Here is a 21,866-nt window from a genome sequence, read left to right as displayed (position 1 = left end):
TGCAGTTCACAATCTCACTAGCTAGATGCCACTAAAATTTACACAATGCACCTTTAAATTGTTTTTTATTATATATATTTTTTAAATATTTATATTTATAAATTAGGCTTTTTTCTTCTTTATGAAATCAGGAGGAGAATTCCATCACCCTGACACTGTCAGGTCCCTCCAAACAAAAGTTAATTTTTACTTCAGAAAATAACATACTAATCATAGAAGATGTGTATTTTAAGTCAGTGTAAGTGTGAATTGCATTTTTATGTATTTTTGAAGAAATTAGGTCCTGACAAAAAAAAGAGCATCATGTCATTACCCCCATCTGTGCTTAAAGTGTGTCCACTTTTGCATCTGTAGAAACATCGCCAGGATTGGAAGCCAGAGATCCGCCTGCCCAACGGCAGCGAGTACGTTGTGCTGCGGGGTCTAGAGTGGAACACGGAGTACGAGGTCTCCGTTATAGCCGAAAACCAGCGAGGACGATCTAATCCCGGCAAACTCTCCTTCAGGACCTTGCCAGAACCCACCGCCATCCCAGGTACAGCCCACCCCCTAACCCTGAAGCACAGCCACTGCCAGCCAGAGCAGCCAACAGCCCGACCGCCTCACCTCAACCCCTGTTAACCCCATCCTACTAGCAGGTCTTGTTGTGGATTATACGGGCCACCCTTGTGTCAATTCAGGTTGTGGCCTGGCCTCCTCTAGAGACTGATTTAACACAATCTAAGAGTAATAAGAGTGATAAACATCTGTGAGAGGTGGCCAGGGGTGAAGCCTGGAGACCTTCAGCTCTTCTCCAGAGCCCTGACCCCTCTGGCAGCCTCCCCCTAACTCTTGCAGCCGGCTTTATTGCTCATCTTGGAGCGATTGCAGATGATATCAGTGGAGATGAGATTTTCTATTTGGCACTCGGGAGGCAAAAAAGCCACAGCAGGTCCGTTAAACCATCCTCCCCCTCCACCACGGGCTCGTTTGGTCTGTGCTCCAATGGCATTGCTGTGTTTTTGTTTTCTTGTGAGCTGCTTCCCCACTGATAAAAATTGGGCCTTAGATCATCCCTCGCTCTCTTTCTCTCTCTGTTCCTCTGTCTCTTTTTCTCGGGGCTGAACTGAGGCTCAGTTCAGGCTCATTGCGGCAGACCGATTGAATAGGGCTGACTATCTGCCCGCTCTCAGTGGGGATGCATCCTCTGGTTTTGCATGATGACGCCTCAACAGGATTAATGGTTTAATGCTTTACTGAGGACCTAACAGGCATCTGCCGGTGCATGGCCAAGAGACCTGCTTTTTCTCATCCGCTTAGTGGGAAGCAGCCATATAGCAGTGGGAGCTTTGGATCTCGGAGCACTTGTGCAAGACAGGTTCAGATGGATAGAAAAGCCTTCCTTTGTCCCTTTTCCCAACTCGCCACACTTACACATTGCAGAGTTGTTAATCTCAGTGTGTAACATGTGGAAGTTTAAAAAGCAGATTTATTTTTAACCTAACATCTGCATTGCCTCAGATGGAGCAGCTGCCGTTAGAAAAGATGGTCCAAAAACAGCAATTCATGCTTCTTATATTCGGACCAGTGTGCGTGAGGCAGGTTAGAAGCACGTGGAACCATCTGGGACGCTTTTATTATTACACAACGTATTCCTTTGCTTTGCAGACATTGAACACATTGAGAGTTTGGCAGGAATTAAAAAAGGGAGGCAGTGGATTTTGGTACGGTACAGGGAGCAGGTTGAGCTCAACCCCTGGTCGCAAGACAAATACTGAATCTCTACTTCCTGTAATCCAAATCTCCCCAGCTACAGTTGACATGGAGGAAAAGCTGTTCTAATACAATGCCCGTTAACGTTTGTGCAGTTTAAGTAACATCCAAAAACTCATTCAGTCATCCAGCAGAGTATTACACTGTATTGCATCATAACCTGTTTGTTTCACCTTGTCTTCTGACTCGGCAACATTTCCCTGGTGTTTGCAACTCAAAAAGATGAAAGCCTGTTTTTTCCCTAATTCCATGTAGAGTTATTTTAATTAATTATAATTTTCTGGAAGCACTTAGTTAAAGCCTGAAGTGTGTATTTTTTATTTAATAATAATTCATTTGAAAATAGTTCTCTATATAATGCAGGAGCAACTAAAAAATAAGCTATTTGTAGATGAAGTTTCTCCAAAAAGTGGCACTTTCAAAACATTACTCCAACATTGACCAATGCCATGAGTTTGGGGCGGGGCTATCTGTTCAACCGACCAATTGCAGATGGGGGAGTTTGCAACTCAGTTTTGGTGATGATAGTAGCTCAGAAATTACACACTTCACCTTTAAAGAAAGATTTACCAAAATTTGTGGTAAAAACGATCATTTCAAATACCAGGAACGTTGTCTGATCCGTGTTTCTTGATTGTGTGCGTCTTCGTGTTCCTTATCATTCCGTATTTCCCATCATTTGGCTATCGTTGTCCTTTCCTTCTCGACTTTGCTGTCATTTGCTGTGCTTTTAACATGCTACGGCCTTTTTACTTTGGTTTTTACTAACTTGCTTGAACTTTCCTTTGATATTCTTTTCTAATCTTGATTAACCTTTCAAACTTAATTTCTGTATTTGACCTATTCTCTGTCTTTCTCTTTTTTCTCTCTCCCTCTCCCAATTTCTTTCCCTGTTTTTTCCTTCCCTCCCTCTTTCCCTTTTTCTGTCTCCATGTGTAAAATCGGACATCACCGGACCATCGCATTTTCAAACACGCACTCAAAATGTTTTTGTTTTGGGTTTTTTTTTTTTTTTTTTCCATTTTTGCCTGTTTTTTCTTTTCCTGTGTTCTGTCCCTGTGGTCTTCGGGTGTCTTTTTTTGGTGTGGTGGTGTGGGATGTGTGGTCTCAGCGACCCTTGGCTGCTCCTCTGTGACGTCCGCTCTCGTCACTCTCATGTTCTCCATGCTGACTGTGCTAGTGCTCTCATAAACCGGGGCTCGCCAGAGGAGAGGAGCCCCGTCCACTCTTCAGCCACACCCTTCAGTTTTCTACGCCTTCTGATCCTCTCGCAGGCTAAACAAACAAACATAAAAGAATATCAGTGACATGTTATCGGAATTAAGCAGAGTGTTCGGTGCTTGTATCATTCTGTTTTCTTTTTTGTTTCTTGTCATTTTCAGTTTCTTATTAGTTCTATGTTTAAGCAAGGCAGCGTTGGTGTATTTGAAAAGGTGTTTTTCAGACCATGGACTTTTTGGGAATGTTGTAGAAAATCTTTCCCTATCAAGACGCCTAGTCTCTTGATGTTAATCTCGATATAATCATTCTATAGGGCCCATTTAGGAGATAAAAAGTCCTTTTTGATCACCTTCATTAATTTTCTTCTTATTTTTTTGTTCTTCTTCTGTTTATTATTAAGATATTAACTGATTTTGGAAGGGAGTTTTTAAAGAATAGGCACCAAATGTGTGTGTTGACATGAAAACGTGTATTTTGTGACAAAATGTACATAATTTTAGATGATTCAGAAAATATATACTTTCTGTAATGGAGTTTTATTTACATTTTCTTCTCTGCTTCTTACTTGAAAAGACCATTCAAAACTAATGCTACTGCTGTTAAACTCATTGACGTCAATAAGTGTCATTTTCAACAGTGTAATTTAATTCTGTTCTGTAATACATTTTTTTGTATACACATACCAGTATGGTGTCATGCAGTAATCATTGTAGGTTTTAAGAAAATACGGTAAGCTAGATTTGTTAATTTTGTGTTTTAACGAACACAACATGGTTTTGAGTCGAAATCTTGCATGGGACCGTAATGCGTGACCGTTTCATGTGTTTGTCCCATAATGACATGGTGCTCAATGTCAGTTCAGAGGGACCCACTGAGCTTTTTACTTTTAAAGGGCAGGAGTGTTCTTCAGTACTTCTGATTGAGCATCTCTACTCTGAAATGGTAAATTCCTTAAGTCTGTTTTTATTGCTTAGACGGGATTTAACATAAACACCCCCCCAGACTGAATTTTAATGCGAAACCCACAAGCGTTCTTGCGTGCATGGCACCACCTCCGTTGTAAGCGTATAAATCAGATTTGTACATTAGCGATGGCCAGGTTCAGGCGTGGATGTCGATTGACCTCCAGCCGACTGTCCGTATTAAAGAAGGTGGTGGTCAGTTTACATGTCAAAGGCTGCCGTATGCCATCGGGAGCAGAGATATGAGTGCCCATTATTATGCAAGACCTATGCAGGCATTTCCTGGGAGGGTGTCGAGTAAAGTGCAACTAATGTAATTAAGTGTCTTACAGTTAAAAAAAAAAAAAACAAAGCTCATATATAAATAAGGCAGGGTTATGAAATTAAATGGGAGGAGGGAATGGGGGTCGTTTGTTCAATAAAATGGAGTAGCATTTGTTTCCCATTTTGGAATGGATTCTCATGGTAATAAAGTGATGCGCCCCGGAGTTTTGACTCCTGGAAACGCATGTGCCAATCAATTTGTCGGGCTCATCATTCATATTCAGGTGCGTTTCTGTCCTTAATCATTGTGTGTTGGTGCTAGGTGACATTTCATCAGAAAAGCAACACCCCGTTTGGCCCCGTCTGGAATGTTAAATGCCACCCCGGATGGATCATCAGCTTCATTCAGACTAGAACCAGAGGCAAAATGAGTTGAGAATCCAAACTTGGCACTGGCAGAAGTGCCACTTGTTCACACTTATCACTGACAGTGACTGGAGACGGAGGCAAGTGTCAAGTCTGGAGGTGTCTGAATAACCTGAGAGTCCTCGGAACAGACTGAACATTTGCAATGACCTCACCGTGAAGGATAAAACGGGCTGTTACGGGCTGATAAGTTACATTCAGTAGATTTTCACAAATTGTTAAGGCTGCACATTTCAATTTCAATCCTCTCTATTTTTTAGGGTAAAAGTTTGGCAAATTAGCATGAGCTAGCATCTAGCCCCTGCTATTATATTATATTATATTATATTATATTATATTATATTATATTATATTATATTATATTATATTATATTATATTATATTATATTATATTATATTATATTTTTCCATCAGCCAATCAGCATTGTCAAATACAGCATTTTCCTGTGGTTGCATTGTAATTAAAGGTTTAGTTCACCCCAAAAATGAACATTATATCATTAATTACTCACCTTCATGCCATTCCACACTCGTAAGACCTTCATTCATCTTCAGAACACAAATTAAGGTATTTTTGATGAAATCCAATGGCTCAGTGAGTCCTTCATAGACAGGAATAACACTCCCTTTTCATTCCCCAGAAAGCTACTAAAAACGTATTTAAAACAGTTCATGTGACTACAGTGGTTCAACCCTAATGTTATGAAGTGACGAGAATACTTTTTGTGCGCCAAAAAACAAAAAAACAAAATAGCAACTTTATTCAACAATGTCTAGTGATTTCAATACACTGCTTCATGAAGCTTCGAAGCTTTACAAATATTTTGTTTCGAATCAATGGTCCGTAGCGTGTATCAAACTGCCAAAGTCATGTGATCTCAGTAAACGAGGCTTCGTTACGTCATAAGTGTTTCGAAATTTCAATAGTTCACGTGACTTTGGCAGTTTGATACATGCTCCGAACCACTGATTCGAAACAAAAGGTTCGTAAAGCTTCGAAGCTTCATGAAGCAGTGTTTTGAGATCGCCCATCTTAGCTATTGTTGAATAAAGTTGAAAAAAAAGTTGAAAAAAGTTATTTTATTTATATTTTTGGTGCACAAAAAATATTCTCGTCGCTTCAAAACATTAAGGTTGAATCACTGTAGTCACATGAACTGTTTGGACTGAGCCATCGGATTTTATAAAAAAAAAATTGTGTTCATTTGTGTTCTGAAGATGAACAAAGGTCTTACAGGTGTGGAATGACATGAGGGTGAGTAATTAATAACAGAATTTTCATTTTTGGGTGAACTAACCCTTTAATCACATGACATTTACAGTACAGCTCAGGTGATTAGCTTAAAAATATTGTCATATCATAGTGCCCATGATTAATGGGAATGTTAACGGCTAACCCAACTGTATTCCAAACCTCCTTGATTCAACCCAACACTCAACTATAACATGCACTTTTTTTTTGTTCAGGAACACACCAATTTTTTAGTATTCAGAATGGGATAAGGTTTGGAATATGCGGAGATGGAGCGTCCAGAAGACCTTTTAAACACACTGCTGAGTCAGCAGAGCAGGGCGTTTTTGGCCGGTGAGGGAGCTCAGTGAGACGGCCTTTGTGCTCAGATGTGTGCCGTGATTTATCGCACTTGTTAAAATGCAGGCTGAAGCTCAGGAAAACAACTGCGGCCCACTCTGCGCCCCAAGCTAGGAGAAGTGCTCTCGGCCCTCTCCTGGCTGGCCGGTAGATTAAATCTGTCAGCCTCCGATACACTTCCACAGAGCATGGTGACTGCTCCGATGGCTAGATTTCATCACAAAGTCTACAGCATGAGATTACCTATCAAACAGGTTTCTTGGTTAAAGTTCACATTATGTTTTGGTTTATTGTAGATATATTGAGCAGAGCTTTCTGAGAGCAGTACATCATGATTTTTTTTTTTTTTTTTCTGATGCTCAAGTAGAGCTGCAGGTTGTTAATGTGGTGTTTTTTATTCCTTAGAACAGTTTTGTCTAATGCATTTTTCCTCCAGGTCTCTGCTGAGTGCATCCATAATTCATGATCTCCTTGATACATGTAGATGTGTTTTAAGTCTTTATATGGTTCCATCAATGATTTAGAAGGACGTTTCATTAGAGACACTTCATACAAAGTTGCCTAGAACTCGATATATGCCTAATTGCAAATTCACTCAGCTTGTTTTTTCTTAATTCACGGTATAATCTATGGCTGTATACTCACAAGAATACTTGAATAAAATACCAATATGTGTTAGGCTAACAATACACTGTTAGCTCAATTTTTGCAGCCCGTATATCATTTAATCAAAGCTGTGTGTGTCCATACATATATATATATATATATATATACATATATATATATATATATATATATATATATATATATATTGAAGAAAGTGAATTGGATTACTCTACAAAATTAATAACTATTACAAAACAACCGCTTTATGATAGTAGGTTTTAGATCTTTTTACTTATCTCAGTTGTTTATATATATACACCCACATGTATTTTATTTTATTTTACTATTAAAATCTGTCAAAGGTTTAATTTTAGCCCCCCTCATATGTCCCTTTATTAGTCCAAAATCATGTTTTTCATCCAAATGGTTTACCTTTTATGATGACCTCTTGAAAATGTATCATCTTCATAACATCAAAGTGCTCTTCCCACATCTGAATCAAATATTGCAACATTGCTAGATTTAATAAAACATAGTGGAAGCATAGAAGAAGATTGAATCAGTATGAATTGCCACGTTTACTGATGTAGTGTAAAGAGCCATATAGGTGCATTTTGTTTACTGATCCGGACCATGCGTGCCTGTTTTAGTAGATCCTGTAGTTATTTAGCATTTTCATGGTGTAGCTTGTCATTCCTGGTAAGTAGTCTGTGTTTTCATGCGCTGAAAACACAGTTCTGCTTGTGTTTGTCCATCTCGTCTCATCTTTGTTCCTTTAACATGTTGTTTTCTGTATTTCCATTAGTATGGCTTCCGTTTGTGTGTGTGTTTGTATATGTTTACGCAGGTTACCCCGCAAGTGAATGCGCTAAGAGCTGAATAATATGATTATCTTCACCGTTCCATGCCAGTGCAATTTCTCTGTTGAAATATGTGCATGAATATGAACAGAACAAGCCTTGTAGTTAATGTTCTGAACAAGACTGCTGAAGTTCTGTACAAAGAGACTTAATTAAGTCTCTGAATAAGCATGCTGTGGGTTCATTTCCATGTGAGTAATGAATGCCCTGCTTCAGAATGACGCTGTATGTGATGTTATGTTGTATATTGTTTGGATAACACATGGAATGCATCCATTTTGACAATCTGTGAGAACCTAAACATCATGGGGGGAATTCACTATAGAATGAAGTGTTTATTTGCAAATGCTTGTTTCAGTGATCCTGTGAAGGAATTATGCAAATCAAGTAACGGTGCAAACATGCCCACAAAATCTGTGCTTTTGCACTGCGCAATTCCTGTTCTTTTCTGGAACTGTACAGCATGGTTTTACCACTGTGATCCGAGCACCTCTTTAAAATGTGTAAAAGGGACTCATCTACACGCATTTGGACATAAGCCCGGTTATAATGCGTTTCGCTATCGCTTGTTGATCAGTTGATGAATCACTGCTGCTTTGATTAATAGAAAATGTACACAAACAAATACAATTCTGTTAACCACTCTTGGAAGGCATGACATGACGTTTTTTGAGGTTCAATCTAAAATATTCCCAATTTACACAGAAAGGAGGGCATGTTTACACTAAAAACAATGACTTAAAGGGTTAGTCCTCGCAAAAATGAACATTCTATCATTTACTCACCCTCAAGTCATTTAAAACCTGTATGTATTTTGTTCTGCTTGAACAAATTTTAAAAAATGTCTTTTTTTTTTTTTTTTTGTCCACATAATGGATGTCAATGGGGTCCAGTGATGTTTTGCACCACATTGACTTTCATTGTATGGAGATAAACTGTTGAAACAGTTGTTTTTTGTTTTTTTTTAATCTTCCACAGAATAAAGAAAGACGTGAGGGTGAGTACATGATGACAGAATATTCATTTTTTGGTGAATTATCTCTTTAATTTAAACACAAAGCAGTACATTTCAGCACATTTAGTATCTGGTTAACTGAATTGCTGGTGGTTAGTGAAAAGATGCAGGTTTTAATGTATATTGTTTAGTGAATTCACCCTAATGTGGTTACTATTGGTGTGTATTGGCTTTAGTTCTAAATGACTTCAACAAACCAATCTCTTCACCTCACCTTAAAATAGGACAACCAATAGATTGTATAGAAATGTAATGAATTTCTAGATTGCTTAGATCACTATGGCACTGTGGAAAAGCCTCACACTTTAAAGCCTGGCCTTCAATGACATAATTTCATTTTGACTTTCTTCTCTTCCTCCTTCCCAAAGAAACCAGCTCAGGTTTGGGTACCGGGGCTATCGTGGGCATCCTCATCGTGGTCTTCATCCTGCTCCTCTTCGGTGTGGATGTCACATGCTACTTCCTCAACAAGTGCGGCCTCCTCATGTGCATCGCTGTCAACTTCTGTGGCAAGTCTGGGCCCTCTGCCAAGGGCAAGGATATCGAGGAGGGAAAAGCCGCTTTCACGTGAGCCTGTCTTTTCCTTCCCCTCTCATCTGTGTGTGTTCCCTTGTCCGATAACGTCATCCATCACTGCTCTCCCATCATTATCGCCCCCATCAGCTCTAGAGGAGGGCTTGAGGCAGGGCTGATTGTGACATATCTGACTTCATGAATGTGAATGATGTGAATATTGGCTCATGGCAGCAGTGTTAAGATAAGAGAAGAGGAGGAGAGGTGCATGCTGGTTAGGAATGAGAGTTTTAGTAGTCATTGAAAACTCTGTTTCAAGAAAACCTGGTGTTTTTTAAATCTAGCTAGTTATTATATCCAGACTTTTACATAATTTTATTGCTCTGAAGGCCTCAACCATATATTATTTATAACACCATACTGTTTTATGTGTCGGAAAGTAATTTTTGGTGAGTATATTTATATTTTTAAATATTTTTTTTTGACCTGTCCTGCCAGCAGTTTTACAAAATAAGCAATTATTAGCATCATGTTTTATAAAACATTTTTTATGAAAGAATGTTTTTTCTTTACTTGAACTGGCATCAGTTTCACAAACATGATAAATGTATATAAATGTGTAAAAAAATATGGTTCTAAAAGTGCTGTTTATCATGAATGTAACGGACTGACGCTAGAGACTGTGGTCTTTAGCCTTCTTGTTAGAGTGCCCAACTCCCATTCGGGAGTCCTGCTTAGAGTGGGTGGTTCAAACAGGAGTTACGTATATCCAAATAAAATAAATGAACAGTTTTCATGTAATATAATTTTTTCATTACCTGCCCTGCCGACAGTTGTTAAATAAATATGATAATAGCTTTTTAAGCACCATATGTTTTTCAAGAATTTTTTTCCTCACATTTATTTTAAAGGTGCCCTAGAACGTTCTTTCACAAGATGTAATATAAGTCTAAGGTGTCCCCTGAATGTGTCTATGACATTTCAGCTCAAAATACTCCATACATTTTTTTTTATTAATTTTTTTAACTGTCTATTTGGGGCATCATTAACTATGCACCGATTTAGCACGCGGCCCCTTTAAATCTCGCGCTCCCTGCCCCCCGAACTCTCGATTATAATACAGTGCATAATATAACCCTCAAATGAATCTTTACAAAATGTTCGTCATGCATACTGCATGTATGCTTCGGGTAGGGCTGGGTACCGAACTCGATACTTTTTAGGTACCGATCGAACTGCCTCGATACTATCGAGTATGGAAAAGTGTCTTTGTCATTCGGTACCAAATTTCGGTACCTCAGAATGGAGCCGAGGAGAGGGGCGGAGAAATGCTTTCGCTGTCTCGTTGAGGAGCAAGTAACGTTGCGCTACATTATTATTTATATCTAAATATATAAAACTATACGTGCGAGAGAGACCCTATGTACGAGAGGGCGAGTGAATCAACGGTTTCGTTTTTAGTTTATCTCCGAATGGACGGGTGAGAAACGGCTGTTTATCTGAGCAGCCGGTTCACTACAGATACTGTTAACAGAAAACAAAAGTGTCGCACTGCCTGCAGAAACAGCGGAACGTGCGATGTTTTTTAGACTAGTTATGGACAGGTACAACACACAGCAGCTTTACAGCTTTCGTCCCTCAAGTCTATGGAAACACGCGACCGGTTCGTGACTGGCTCGTTCGCCTGCACGAGCACAGGCTCTGCCTCTGGCTCCAGAACGCGAACAATTCTGCTGAAAAAGGGGTATCCGCGTCCTCCTGATACTGCGGATAATCTGCGGGTCGGGCCAAGTAATAAAAAAATATCATTCAAATTAATTGCGGGTGGATGAGAGATGAATCATTAATGTGTTGATTTTAATAAAGACACAGAACTCTTATTTCACGGTAAGACGCAACGAACTTGCGTCACTCTTACTTCCGCTTTGATCTTGTTAATAATAATTATTTTTTTGAAGAAGAACATTTGCTGAGTGATTTAAAAAGAGCCTCACATACTGAATGTTTGCATTGAAAACTAAACTTTATTAAAACTATTTGCACTGATTTATTGTGTTGGGTAAATTTTGTTAATTTGTGCTTTTTTATTATTCCCCGCAGTGGCTCAGGAGATGAGTCTTTGAGTCTGAAAAAAGGTCAACAAAGTTAAAATATAAAACCAAAGATTTTTTTTTGAGGTTATGTAATCTTGTTTAAACAGATTTTATAAAATTGGTATCGAAAAAGGTATCGTTTAGGTATCGGTATCGAAGTCAAGGTATCGGTATCGTCTCGGTATCGAAAAAATTTTAACGATACCCAGCCCTAGCTTCGGGTTATGTGAGTATAGTATTATTTGGATGTTTACATTTGATTCTGAATTTTTTAAGGCTGTGCTCCGTGGCTAAAGCTAATATTACACACTGTTGGAGAGATTTATAAAGAATGAAGATGTTTATGAATTATACAGACTGCAAGTGTTTAATAATGAAAATAACGACGGCTCTGTCTCCGTGAATACAGTAAGAAACGATGGTAAATTTAACCACATTTAACAGTACATTAGCAACATGCTAACGAAACATTTAGAAAGACAGTTTAAAAATATCACTAAAAAAATCATGATATCATGGATCATGTCAGTTATTATTGCTCCATCTGACATTTTCCTCTATTGTCCTTGCTTGCTTACCTAGTCTGATGATTCAGCTGTGCACAAATCCAGACGTTAATACTGGCTGCCCTTGTGTAATGCCTTGAACATGGGCTGGCATATGCAAATATTGGGGTCATACATATTAATGATCCCGACTGTTACATAACAGTTGGTGTTATGTTGAGAGTCGCCTGTTCATCGGAGGTCTTTTAAACAAATGAGATTTACTGTATGTCATTTCCATGTACTGAACTCTTGTTATTTAAGGTAAATTCATTTTTTAATTCTAGGGCACCTTTAACTATAACAGCTGTAAATTAATATAAATACACTTTTGCCAGAAAATGATGCCATGTGATTTGATTATAACTGTCAGTCCATTTTAACTGATGCTACTAATTTTAACCATGATCTACTGTATGTAAGCCAACGATGTTCAGGGCATATTTGTGAGCCAAATAGCCATTTGTGATGTTTGTTTGTCTTGGTAACTCTGGTGTGTCATCTTTTACAGTAAGGATGAGTCTAAGGAGCCCATTGTGGAGGTAAGAACTGAGGAAGAGCGCACACCAAACCATGAGGGAGGAGGCCCCACTGAACCCAATGAGACCACCCCTCTGACGGACCCAGAGTGAGTCCCTAAAAACACACACTCAATCTATGTCTGGTCCTTTGTTATTAACATCTCCTTCAGCGGTCTCTCTGTGGTAGTTTAATTCTTTAGATTCTACACACCCCTCACGTTTTGCGATTACCTAACATGGTATGTTTTATTTTGAAATGCATGTTGGACTTACTTGTGTATGTGTATTTTGCCTTGGCTTTCCTTCCCTCCCTCCTCTCCCCCTCCTTTTTCTTTGTGTGGATCTTTTTTCCCCCGTCTCTCCTCTTTCTCTCTTCCCGCTGTCCTCACAGGCACGCTGCTGACACCACAGCAACAGTAGTGGACTTGCTTCCCTCTGTAACCACTAACTCAGACCCCGGCACTGACAGTCCTGCTAGCGATAGCACCACCCTTACCTCAAGCACCGCCCCTGCGGCCAACCCTAAAGCGTCTCCTAAACCTACTCCCCTATCCAGCACCCCCAAACCTAGCGTCACCTCTCCCACCTCCCCGCAAGCTGCTCCTGCAGCCGTGGCCCCTCTGGTGGACCTGAGCGATACGCCCCCAAGTCAAACCTCAAAGTCCTTAGAAGCCCCCCAGCCTTCTGATTCAACCCCTGCAGATCTGGCCAAAGCCGCTGGCCAGAGCCCTGTTGAGCCGGCCAATCCCCCCCAAAGTAAGGACTCTCAGGTACAGGGAGGAGCCCACCAGACCACAGATAGTGACCTTGCCAAGGATGCGCTGGGCAAGCCTTCCAGCGAGTCCTCCAGCACACCGTCCGCACCCAACCAGGACGAGTATGGCCACCTCTAGATGTTTAGTTGTGTTTGTGTCCCTGTCCTTAACCATCTCCACTTTCTCACCTGTGTTCTTCATCACCCCCCTTCCTCACTCAGTTTCTTCTCACTTCTTATCAGAATTTCATCAGGTTCCTCCTGCATCTTCAATCTTGGTGTATTCCCTTTCGTATTCAAATGAAAGATGACTTGGTACGCTGAGACAGCTTGTGCGGTTTATTTGCACCTCAGTAAAAAACTGTTCAGGGACGGCGTTTCAAAACACACCGGCATTATAAATGTGTAAATTTGTTCTTTTAGTTTTGTTTTTCAGAGCAAGCTAATTGATTCCTCCATTATCGTTGGCAGAGCCTCACAATGAGCCACGCAATCGCAAATGGCACAATTCCACAGCTGATGTTTTTAAATGATGGTTTTCAAAGCTGAAAAGGACAGTGAGAAATAAATTAGCAGCCTTAATGGTGCTATTGAAAAAGGACCATCTTAGAGAAGGCTAATGTATGATCATTGTAATTACATTAACACAGCAGACGAGGTGCAGTGTCATTTGTGGCCCCGTGGGTGAAATGGCCAACTTCAGATGGCCAGCTGATGTACAGATCAAGTCAACAAGGTTATTATTGGTAACAAACACAGGGAAAAAACAGCAGTGAAAAATATTTTCATTAAAGGTGCAGTATGGATGTAAAATAAAAACAACTCTGCATTTAACTTGCAATTTGTTTCAACCAGATGGTAAAATCTGTACTGTATCTTTAAATATATTAAGAATGAAAGTTTGTAAAGAACAAAGTCTAAAAAATACTCTAAAACTGTTTTTTAATTATAGAGGGAATTACTATTATTACATTATTAGATTTTATATTGCCAGATGGTTGAATTTAGTAATAATAACCCAATTGGTTTATTCTGTCCAAAAGAGTTAGACAGAAAAAAGTGTGTCTGATTGTCATGTAAACATCAATCACAGTTCACTTCACTTTTTGTATGTGATGTTTAGGATCAGATACACTGCCCTTCAAAAGTTTGGGATCCTGAAAAATGCATCACAGTTTTCACAAAAAAATAATAAGCACCACAAGTGTTTTTTACCATTGATAATAGTTTTAAAAAAAAATGTTTTTTAATGGTGCTCTTCACGTGTCTGTCAAAAATGACCTATTTTATTAGAATTTGTTTTTAATTTTAATGAAATTAATGTACTATATTTTAGTTATAATAATGTTTTTTATTTAATATTTTGTATTTTTAGGGGATTTTTTGGTACAAAATTATATTTACACTGTAATCCATTTATTCACGTTTTGAGCATAGATCTGAAAATGAAATTTCCAACTTCAACTATCATAAATTTTAAATGCTTTAGAGCATTCTAATTTTGATCTCTTTTCAAAGATGGCACTTTGTAAATTATTGCAGAAGTGAAAAATGTGTTTTTTCTTTTTTTTTAGTTTACTTTAAAAAGTTACAGAATTTTATATTTATTGTTATGAAAAATGCACAAAAAATATTATTTTAAATTTGTATATGAAATATATATTTTCAATAACACTTTTTACTCAAACTTCAAGAAAATCAAAGCCATAAATCTAAACAAGTTGTGTTCCAAATTTGAGCTTGATACAGTATCTCAAAATATGAGCTTTCACTGAGATTCTTTGGCCACAGTACCAAAAGTTTTCACTAGATGAAATTCGTCTCCTATTCATTTCCAATGCTGTCATTTTTAACTGCAAGAAGCACAATTGTAATTATTTTTTTCAGGACAATTTAACCTTTTTTGAATCATGTCCATGGTTTTCTTTTTCTTTTTTTCACAAAAATATTTCGGTCAAAAATGATCAAAGAGCACCAGAGGTTTAAGCAGCAAATCAGCATATCAGAATGATTTCTGAAGGATCATGTGACACTGAAGACCACAGGAATATATTATTATTATTATTACTATATAAAATATGAATAAAAAATATATTATGTAAAATATTGTATTTATTTTTTGATCAAATAAATGCAGCCTTTGTAAGCACAAGAGACTTCTTTCAAAAAATTACACACCCTAAACCTTTGAATGGTAGTGTAAATATGCAATCACCTGCACCACAATAATAAACCAGCATTCAGTTGTTATTGAAAACAATGTCTTTGTGAAACATTGTGAAGACAACACAAATTAAATTAGAGTCTTGTTTAGCTGATCCAAACAGCCTCAAACAAATCTCTTGAAAATATTCCAAAGATTTTCTGCCATGAACTTTGCAAACTTTGCCAAATCCAACCTGGACTTGTTCTCCATCTGACACAAGATCTGTGTGGATTTGGTCCATGCCTCTGAATGTGCCAGAAACACCAGAATGATGGTAGTTAAAATTCAGTGCAAAATGTAGCACCATTATTTTATAGCACATTTGCATCGTATCAGTGCCTCTAAATAGCAGTGGTTTCATTCTTTCATTGGTGCATATTACAAAATTAAACGAACATTTCACATCTGACAGATTCTGTCCTGCTAGCTTTGTAGGAGTGCCTAATGGAGCCAGAAGTAGCAGCGTCTCCAGAATCGCGCGAATCAGCCTCCTCAGTAGCGCTCTCTCTCTCTCTCAGTTGCGAAGTACAGAGAAAATCGTCTGTTAAACAGCCAGCCAAGATTTCCAGCAGGGAATTAACAGGAGCATGGCGTTTGTTAAATATTTACCAGAGACTTTGTTTTCCCCACTTCCATTTGTGCTCTGTAGTTTGCACTTTCTATGTATGGCCCAGCCATCCCAGTCAGCAAGTCAGGCTTGCTCTCTCTCTCTCTCTCTCTTTCTCTCAGCTTGGCTCACTTGTCTAATTTGAGCTGGAACACTCCAGGGAAGCTGCCTCTCATTGGCTGCCACCTGGGCTTATTGGCTCCATCTGTAGATATTCAGTTACCTGAGCTCTTCCCTGGTTTTCACAGAACCTACAGAATATCAATAGAATTCAATCTGCCATCTTTAGACTCTCAAGATGCCTAAAGTCAGAGTTTTTTCCTCTTTCGAGAATGAGAGTTTGCACTTTGCAAGATATTTCAGAGTTGATGCAAACTGACAAATGACAGCTCGCGTTTGTCCTGTTATTCTAAGGTTTGCTTGCAGTACCACTGCTCACTCAGAAGGAATAATGAAGCTTTGTGTCTGCCACAGTCGTTCAGCGAGACTCTGCACACTTGGCCGCTCTTCATAAGAGCCAAGAATGTGATCAGATAGCTTTATTGTGATGAGTGTAATGACATTCAGCTATGGGATAAACAGCTCAGACCTCGGACACCGGCAGAGCAGCCAGCTCTTGTGTTGTACCACCGAGATCGTGTAGATAGTAAAGTGAGACACCCTCACTCCACTACGCCCATTCTCTTTTACACAAAGACTCTCTGTGACTTTGCCGTATCCGAGAGAGCTCGACACCGCCACCGTTGGTCCCACGCCACTTTGTGAAAGAAGCTGCCAGCTGTCATTGCTGTCCGGGCACGTTTGACGAATATAATGAACAGTCATTCACAGCTGATATCAGCCCCGCAGCAGGGCAGGTGTACTAAAAATAGAACTGAAGGGAACGTGTTAGAAATGTGACAGGGACTGTCCCTCTCGATTCCCTGCCAGCAAAGCTCATCTTTAATTTTCGTGGTTCATTATGCATTTATAAATGATTTGGCACATCAGTACAGTCAATTCCATTACAGGAATTATCAGCGCTCGGAAAGAATCAGCCTACTGCGAAATAATTTAAGTAAACTTCCTTTTTTTCAAGGCCCACTATGTGCCCTGTCAGCTCCCTTGAGAAAATATGTCTATGTGCCTGTAAAATATTCAGTAATAGGCAGTTTGCAGTGGATGATTTTCATTTATTTATGATTTATTATTTATTATTATGCCTTTTGCTCCAGCCCAACCCCAAGAGACAAGAGCTCTGTGTATCAACAAACTATTACACAGGCAATAAGCGCGAAGGGAGAGGTTAACATTTATGTAGTTTATGAGGATTGTCTCTGCAGCTGAGTCTATGCAGCAGAAGGGCTCTCTGCACCAATGTCCTGCTCTTACTGATCACAGCAAGCTTTATCTTAGTCAATATGATATGAATCATACCTGCATGCACTGTTCCTCTGTCTTCATACATGCTCATGAATAATCTTTAATGTTAGCTTAAAGGGATAGTTCACCCAAAAATGAAAATTTGATTTTTATCTGCTTACCCCCAGGGCATCCAAGATGTAGGTGACTTTGTTTCTTCAGTAGAACAGAAATTATGATTTTTAACTCCAACCGTTGATGTCTGTCAGTCTTATAATGCGAGTCAATGGTGACACAGTTTATAAGAGTCAATAAACATGCACAAACGAATCCAAATTAAACCCTGCGGCTCGTGACGGCACATTGATGTCCTAAGACATGAAACAATTGGTTTGTGCGAAAAAAAAAAGAACAGTATTTATATCATTTTTTACCTCTAATACACCACTATGTCCAACTGCGTTCAGCATTCGCTTGGTGAGGTCTGATCACGCTCTGACAATGGAAGTGATGTCTGGCACTCATTGAAGTATAAGCGCGAGACATCACTGCCGTTGTCAGAGCGCAATCAGACCTCATTAAGTGAGTGCTGAATGCAGTTGGACGTAGTGGTGTATTAGAGGTAAAAAATTATATAAATACTGTTCAGTTTCTCACACAAACCATTCGCTTCGTGTCTTAGGACATCAATGTGCCGTCACGAGCCGCAGGGTTTAATTTGGATTCGTCTGTGCATGTTTATTGACTCTTATAGATTGTGTGACCATTGACTCGCATTATAAGACTGACAGACGGCAGTGGTTGGAGTTAAAAATCATCATTTGTGTTCTACTGAAGAAACAAAGTCACCTACATCTTGGATGCCCTGGGGGTAAGCAGATAAACATCAAATTTTCATTTTTGGGTGAACTATCCCTTTAAGTTAAGCTGTGAAATTGATTGGCTACACGGAAGTCTGTTCCCTCAAATCTTAAAGGGACAGTTCACCTGAAAATGAACATTTGTTATCATTTATTCACCCTCATGTCATTTCAAACATGTATGACTTTGTTTCCTTTGTGGGACATAAAAAAGATATTTAATTATGTACTTAATGGTTTTTTTTCTATACAGTTACAGTGAATGGGAAATGAAGCTAAAACAAAAGCTTCATAAAAGTGGTCCATATGACTCATGCACTATATACACAATACTGTTTAAAAGTTAGAAGGTTTTTTTGTTTTTTTTAAAGAAAGAAATTCATACTTTTATATAATAAGAAATCAGCATATTAGAATGGTCTCTGAAGGATCATGTGACACTGACGACTGGAGTAATGGTGCTTAAAATTAAGCTCTGCCATCTTAGAAATAAATTATATTGTATAATATATTAAAATAGAAATTAATTATTTTAAATTGTGATAATATTTCACACTATTACTGTTTTTACTGTGTCTGTGCAACTTTAAAGAGCATAAAAGGACTTAAAGATTTTTGGATTTAAATATCCGAAAACCACTAGAACAATGTTTTATTTTTTATTTTAAATTTTTTTTTTTTTTTTTTTTTGCCTTGTGTACTTGCATTATCCCAAATGTTTCCAAGAAGGTTTAAATCCTGAAAAATAAGCAGTTTTAATCAGGACACGGACCGTGTCCATGCATCGCCTATCAATTACATCATACCAGCCTTACACCGTGTCCTAACCAGACGTGATGCGATAAGATTTCAGCGACGAGCAATTTCACTGTCCACACTAGACGTGATGCAAAAATGAAAAGCGATAAATCAATCAAAAACCACAGCCAATCAGGAGAGGGTGCGGGCGGGCTCTCTCGGCAAGAGCACAGCAGACACAATGAAATGGGCAAGTACTTAGTACAATTCATAAATATTACACAATTTAAACATTATTTAAAGTACATAGGGAGTGACTGAAACAATCTTTGTCATAGAATACACTTGTTTGTTCGCAGTGAGTTGACACTTTGAATGTTCTTGTGCCCATTTATTTATTTTCAAGATCTGAGGAGAATTAACCAGTGTTGTTTTCATTACAGCTGAAAAGCTGGGAACACAGAACGATATTCAAACTCACGTTAGATGTTTTTACCATGAAATAAAGCACATAAACAGTACCTGATATTATCATTGCCATACTTTGTGTTGCTGTTCCATCCAGAAATAGAAACTGTTTCCAAATTAGAATATTTCCGTGTCACGGCTGGTTAGGACAAAAACTCAGATTCACACAGAAAAGATACCTTTTATCGCGTGTCGCAGCGCGTCTGGTTAGGACCCGGTGTTACCCTCGGTTTCTGGTTTTATTTGGTAGAAACCATGGAAACACCAAAGACGCTTTAATGTATTATGTGTTTTATTAGACAGGTGAGGAACTGTTTTGATACATTCATCGACAGAAAACTAATCCTGTTATATAGCTCAAGTCAACACAGTAAGTCTTATTGTTTAAATCTCGTTTTCTTGATTTACAGCGAGAACCATGTTTTACCATGCCTAATATTGATCTAGCTTACTGCAATGCGTCAAGCTACGCCTTTGTTATGAATAAGCGACCTCTAGTGGCAAAAATTTACATAGTATGCCTTTAAAGGACAAAAACTTTAGATCAGTTTAATTCATTCAACTGATTCATTGGCAAGATTCGACTCAACTGTATCAAATCTTCACAAGTCAAGACATTGCTACTTTTCTCATGAACGTACCAAGGAAACCTAGGGCTAATGTCAAGATTTTCATCACACAATGTTATATAAGACTTAACAATAAACATGAGTCATTTGGGCCACTTTTAGGATCCTTTTCTGGTTTGTCATGTTGTATTGCATTGAATGCCTAGGATGTTCTTTATCTTTTGTGTTCCACTGAAGAAACTCATACAGGTTTAGTAGAACACGAGGATAAATAAATCATAACAGAACTTTCATTTTTGGGTGAGCTGATCCTTAGAAACAGTATAAAGGGAGGAAGCAGCCAAACAGATGACTGAAAGGCACTGCTGATGATCTTCTCGTCTCTTTTTCCCCCCAGTGGAAAAACCATCGTAGATGACAAAAGCAAAGCGCCAGAGACAGAGGTAAAGAAAACTCCGGCGGAGGTGAAGACAGTCCCCAATGAAGCCCCTCAGACGAACGGCAACGAGAGCAAAGCGTGATCCGGAATCGGCGACAGTCGCAGACAGACAGCACCACACCACCACGTCTCAAATACAAGGGTTTCTTTCTTCATTGTCTTCTTTGAGTTCGCAGAACAAAACACATCTGTAGATGTATAGAGCGCCTAAAGAGTTTGCGCACATGCCTTTTATTTTTTACTTTTCATTTGTTATTACTCTTGAAACGTTTCTTTCATAAACGCAAGAGGGAAAAATCCTTCACCTCTAGTCTCACTCTCCTCGACCTGTCTGAGTAAGATCAGTGTCTTTCAAAGATGTTCAGTATGAGAAATGAATCACAATGAGGAACCGTAGATTTTGCCTTCACACTTTCAGACCACAGTGCTGTTTCAGTTATGTTTCGTCTTATTACATGCAGTATTGCCATCGTTATTGTCTGCCACATAATAATGTTTTTGGGAACAGTTTTGATGTTTTACTTGTGTTTAAATAATGTACAAAAGCAACCGCCTTTTTATTTTATTTTATTTTATTTTATTTTTCACGTTATTTTTTCAGAGTTAGCGATAGATTTTTAGCATGCTTGCTTTGCCGAATTATTTTTCTATATGTCCTTTTTTGATTGTTTGTTTTATTCCAGCCCTGAGTGTTTACAGCATTTTACTCTGAAATCCCGCATTAAAGGGATAGTTCACCCAAAAATGAAAGTCCTGTCATCATTTACTCCCCTTCAAGTTTTTCCAAACCTGTATAAATGTCTTTGTTCTGCTGAACACAAAGGAAGATATTTGGAAGAATGTCTGTAACCAAACAGATCTCGGCCCCCATTGACTGCCATAGTAATTTTTTCCTACTATGGTAGTCAATGTGGGGCGAGATCTGCTTGATTACAAACATTCTTCAGAAGAACAAAGAAATTTATACAGGTTTGGAAAAAATATTTTTTGTAACCAAGCAGAGATCGCCCCCCCATTTACTACCATAGTAGGAAAAAAAATACTATGGCAGTCAATGGGGGCCGAGATCTATTTGGTTACAAACATTCTTCCAAATATCTTCCTTTGTGTTCAGCAGAACAAAGACATTTATACAGGTTTGGAACAACTTGAGGGGGAGTAAATGATGACAGAATTTCATTTTTGGGTGAACTATCCCTTTAACACGCCGTTTGCAAACCTGAGACAAAAGATTACACAGGGTAGAGGTCTGAACTAGTGGTTAGGGTTATACAAATCACCACTACTTTTTTCTTACATGTTCTTTCATATTACAATGCATCCCATTTCCCCTGAACCTTAGGGTTTCTTTCATTTACTTTAGGTCTTTAAAGCAAGATTGAGAGTCAAAGTGGTCTCCCGCTGTGATCCTCGCTTAAAAATGTCCCGCAAGTCTTTTTAAAAAAACATTAGGAACAACCCAGAGCTCTTAGATATGGATCGAACGCCTCCTTTAGAGAGTTCAGTACAAGCACC

The 21,866-nt window shown here is 38.6% G+C and overlaps 1 protein-coding gene across 15 annotated transcripts in view; it reads left to right on the top strand.

Annotated features, from left to right (window-relative positions):
* Positions 1 to 21,066, top strand: part of ncam1a (neural cell adhesion molecule 1a) — a 260,638-nt gene extending 239,572 nt beyond the window's left edge. For 10 of the 15 annotated variants that reach the window (XM_067375696.1, XM_067375693.1, XM_067375692.1 and 7 more), the window contains 4 exons: positions 355 to 535; positions 9,066 to 9,264; positions 12,360 to 12,476; positions 20,310 to 21,066. In XM_067375696.1, the coding sequence (XP_067231797.1) occupies positions 355 to 535; positions 9,066 to 9,264; positions 12,360 to 12,476; positions 20,310 to 20,433 (621 nt within the window). In that variant the 3' untranslated portion in view covers positions 20,434 to 21,066. Of the gene's footprint in view, positions 1 to 354; positions 536 to 2,863; positions 4,236 to 9,065; positions 9,265 to 12,359; positions 12,477 to 13,773; positions 13,860 to 20,309 lie in introns of those variants that run through there. The other 5 variants (XM_067375701.1, XM_067375700.1, XM_067375698.1 and 2 more) reach the window with 2 other exon arrangements.
* Positions 21,067 to 21,866: the final 800 nt, after the last annotated feature.

This window comes from Chanodichthys erythropterus, chromosome 22 (assembly GCF_024489055.1).
Source record: "Chanodichthys erythropterus isolate Z2021 chromosome 22, ASM2448905v1, whole genome shotgun sequence".
In the NCBI taxonomy this organism is placed as follows: Eukaryota; Metazoa; Chordata; class Actinopteri; order Cypriniformes; family Xenocyprididae; genus Chanodichthys; species Chanodichthys erythropterus.
The sequence above is the reverse complement of the archived record's forward strand: the minus strand, read 5'-3'. Positions and strand labels throughout refer to the sequence as shown.